The 4183-nt window shown below is 52.4% G+C and overlaps 1 protein-coding gene across 1 annotated transcript; it reads right to left on the bottom strand.

Moving 5' to 3' along the window:
• Positions 1–539: 539 nt before the first annotated feature.
• On the bottom strand, positions 540–3306 carry PABPC1L2B (poly(A) binding protein cytoplasmic 1 like 2B). The gene has a single exon (XM_077989440.1). It carries the CDS (start codon positions 2620–2622, stop codon positions 2020–2022), a length of 603 nt encoding a protein of 200 aa, XP_077845566.1. The 5' UTR covers positions 2623–3306; the 3' UTR covers positions 540–2019.
• Between the last annotated feature and the right edge of the window lie 877 nt (positions 3307–4183).

Raw genomic sequence — 4183 nt, 5'->3', positions numbered from 1 at the left:
CAAAAGTTTTTTCTATTTTCGTCAAGTGGTAGAATCAAGAATGATTTTCAATTTTTTCTTTAGAATATTTTAAAAAATGCTTTTAGTTGATAATGTATTGTCTGCATAAAGATGAATGTTTAAAACAAATAGAAACAAAAAATCTCAAATTATAAGTAATTTAATATCAAGTCTCAAAAACTGTAAAGGTATCCAGGTACACTCACAATATCTGCGTAGTTTATGAGGGTAAATTGGTACTATCTTTATCAATGGTCACTTACTAAAGAAGGAAAAAAAAAGATTTTAAGCCTCCCAATCTTTTCATCCTTCAATTATACTATGAACGTTTGTTCAGGAAATAAACATGAATGTAATGTTTGTGCACTGTGATCCTGTTGGCAGCTTTGGCTTGTGTAAGAAAACAAAATGAAACAACCCAGATGTCCAACAATTACTTAAAACAAATATATCCCTATATCTATATCTAATATGTACATATATCTATCACTCTATCCAGCCCAATCACACATTAGAGCACTAAACATCCATGAAAACTATTTTAGAAGAATATTTAATGACATGAAAGTTCAAGAATATCTATAAATCTATGTCTATAATATATATTTATGTGTGAAAAAGCAGATATTGAAACAGTATATACAATAATTTCACATATATATCACATAAAAATACGGGGCAGATACAGATGAAAATGTTTCAGGAATGTATAAGTAATCATCAGAAACGATTACGGGTGACATTAATTTTTCTCTGTTAACTTGTCTGCTTCGTGATTATTTTTTTTTTCCAGCAATGACGCTGAATTACTTTTCTGACAAAAGGGAAAAGGACAGGAAGTGGGCACAGAGGAAGGGGGTATTAAACAGTGTTGGATTGCAGCAGAACCACCGAAGACAGCGAAATACCCTTTGCAGCCCGACAAGCTGGCCAAGACACACACACAGACACACACACGCACGCACACACACAGGCACACACGCACACATGCACACACACGTACCATCAATTACGGTGACCAGGAGACTATGCAGGGGAAACGGGCATACTCTTTACTAGCTGCGCTGGCCGGCACGAGTGCAAATCGGTACAATGCTTATGAAGGGGGCCTTTTGGCAACACACAGGAAAAGTCTTTAAAATGTCTCTATGTGGATCTTGCAAGTCCACAGTTAAGGAGACCACCCCACCGGGATGCTGGCAAAGATTTGGCTTGACAAGGAAGGATTCACTCATCAAAGCACAGAGCACGCAATGTTGGTCTTAAACACAGGGAAAGAACTAGGCACCACCTGAATGTCCAACAACGTGGGAATGATTACAGAAATGTTAAGGTCCACGGATACACTGGAGCACTCTGCAGGCACTGAAGATGACGTTTCATAAGCCTGTTGATAACATGGAAAGAAGTTCAATGGATTGATTTTTGTTTGGTTTTAGTTGCTGAAAAGCAGGTTAAGAAACACCACATACATGAACCATTCTATAACAGTGTGTTAAAAGGGAAGGCGGGGTGGGGGTGAGCAAAGGAGAGAGAGGGAGAGAAGAGAGCCTGGAAAAGCAGCACACCAAAAAGGTAAAAGTGGTTCTCTCTGGGGAGTAGGACCAGGGGAGCAATTACTCTCTTGTTTCTTCCCTCATCTAACATCCTTCTCCTTTCTGATGTTTCTACCATGAAATGGTATCACCTGTGCAGTAAACAAAGAGAGAATGAAAATGCTTTTTAAACCAAACCACAGGGAGAAGAGGCAGCCTTTAACCTACAAATGGCACAGATTAGTAAGATTATTCACAACGCCCTTGGTAGGGGTGGGCGGGGGAGAGGAAGGGAAGGAGAGGAGAGGTGGGGAGAGAAAATAGGAAGGGGGGAGCAGAGAGGGGGAGAGAGAGAGAGACCTGCACTCCCAATACAATAAATACACTGCTGGTGGGTTGGCGGGGGAGGGCTGGGGGTGGGGGGTTGTAAACCGGGTGTGAACCAAGGTTTGGCTCTGCTGGCTGGCTAGCTCCTGGGATGTCTTCATCGCAAGGTGGCCTCCTCGTCGGTGTCTTCCTCGAAATCCTTGACGTCAGCACTAGTGGACTGCCTGGCCCAGGCTCCCCTTTCGGCCTCTCGTTCTTTATGCGACTTGAATCTCCCGACGAAAATTTTGCGGTAGTTCAGGAACATGCCATTCATCACGTCGATGGCCCGCTCCGCGGATTCCTGCTTTTGGAAGTGCACGAACCCGTAGCCCTTGGGCCCCTTTTCGTCACAGGCCACTTTGCAGGAAAGGATGTTGCCGAACGCCGAGAAGATGTTGTACAGCGCCTTGTTGTCGATGGTCTTGCCCAGGTTCTTGATGAAGACGTTGCCCACCCCGCTCTTGCGGAGCGACGGGTCCCTCTGGGACCACATGATGCGCACTGGCCTGCCCTTTATGACATCAAAGTTCAGGGTCTCCAGGGCCCGCTTGGCGTCCACCGGTTGCTGGTAGTTGACATATGCGTAGCCCAATGAGCGGCGGGTGATCTTGTCCCTGCAGATGCGGATGGAGAGGATGGGCCCAGCTGGACTGAATTTCTCGTACAGCATTGCCTCGGTCACCTCAGGGTGCAGGTCGCCCACGTACAGGGAGGCCATCGGAAAATCTGGGTTCCCCTCACAGCCCCCGCGGGTCTCAGCATCCGCATCTGCATCGGCGGCGGCCGCCGCAGACGCCACAGCGGCCGCCACCCCCTCATTCGCATCCGCATCCGCATCCGCCTCCCCCAAGGGGGTCCCTGCAGCCTCCGCTGCGGCGGCGGCTTCGGCCGCGCTGCCCTCCGCCACCGCCACCGCCGATGCCGCCCGGGCGGCCTCCGCCTCCCCAGGGGTGGCCTCGGATGCTGCCTCCTCTATTGAGGCCTCGGCCTCCACCTCAGCCTCCACCTCTGCTTCCGCCTCCGCCACGGAGGCCTCCGCCACGGCCTCTGCCACGGTCGCCGCCGCAGCCTCCGCCGCCGCCGCCGCCGCCGCAGCCGCTGCCGCCACCGCCGCCGCCACTGTCGCTGCTGTCGCCACGGTCGCCGCTGCTGCCGGGCCGCTGCCGCGACCTCCCTTCCCACGAGCTGGGGGACGGAGAGGCGGGGGAGGGCAGGAGGGCCGGTGGGTGCCGGAATCCAGACCCGATGCGCAAGCGGGAGCTGGCGCAGGGGAACCGAACTGGCGAGTTCAAGTCACCTGGGATGGCAGGTGTTGCCAGGAGCGCGCCGGTGCGAGTCGCAGCAGCCTGCAGCCAGCTGCTGTTGCCGCCGCCGCTCGGTCGTGGGCTAGCGCGCAGGGTGCGGGGCGCGGGCGGGCAGGCAGCGTGTGGTGGGGGGCGGGGGGTGTTGGCGTCTGTCGTCCGGGCAGCTGGGAAGGCTTCTGTCTCTTTGGTTCCCCCTGTGGCTGCTGCGGGGCCGCGGGGCCGCGGGGCCGCGGGGCCGCGGGCGGTGGGAGAGGACGCCAGCAGTAGAGGGAGCGGGGGCGGGAGTGCTCAGCCCCTTGGGTCGCCTGGATATTTATGAAAAGGGCGCCAGGGAAAGGGCTGCGCTGTAGACCGAAGGGATAAGGGTTCGATTCGGAAGGGAGCGTTATTTGTATCCCCTCTCTCCACATAGTGGAACGTTTAAATGATTAAATCAAGTACCTTGCAGGAGAGGCTGGGGTGGCCTTGAGGATACACTCAAGGCCTCAGGACATGCAGTCTGGAAGTGGTGGAATCAAGAGCACCCTGTCCCTAGTACTGTCCTCAATGATAAGGTGAGGAAAGCCAAACCCAGGGCTGGGAACAGGGCCTGGTCCAGAGCCAGGCACTTGTTTATTCTTGGCTCTGCTCTCAAGGCGCTGAGGTTCCCAACCTGGACCATGAAGTACATATTCAGGTTCAAAAGATAAACCAAAACAAAACCTGAGCTCGCTCTCTAGAATGAAGTGCCTGGTCCCAGATCACCAGCTAATATTTATGGAAAGCTTATCAGGTACTTGGTACAGGGGGCTAAGGGGCCCACAATGTGTTAAGTGAGCAGGGAGTGTCGATGTGTTGGAGGTGTGGAGCAGGGTGAGAAGAGGTGAGCAGTGTGTGTGTGGTGAGCAGAGAGGCCACACAGAGCCAGATGCTGGGCGTATAGACAAGGGAGCCACCATGAGAGCTGAGTGTAACAGAAGCTACAGTCCCGCTTCC

The sequence above is a fragment of the Macaca mulatta genome, chromosome X (genome assembly GCF_049350105.2).
Source record: "Macaca mulatta isolate MMU2019108-1 chromosome X, T2T-MMU8v2.0, whole genome shotgun sequence".
Taxonomy (NCBI): Eukaryota; Metazoa; Chordata; class Mammalia; order Primates; family Cercopithecidae; genus Macaca; species Macaca mulatta.
The sequence above is the reverse complement of the archived record's forward strand: the minus strand, read 5'-3'. Positions and strand labels throughout refer to the sequence as shown.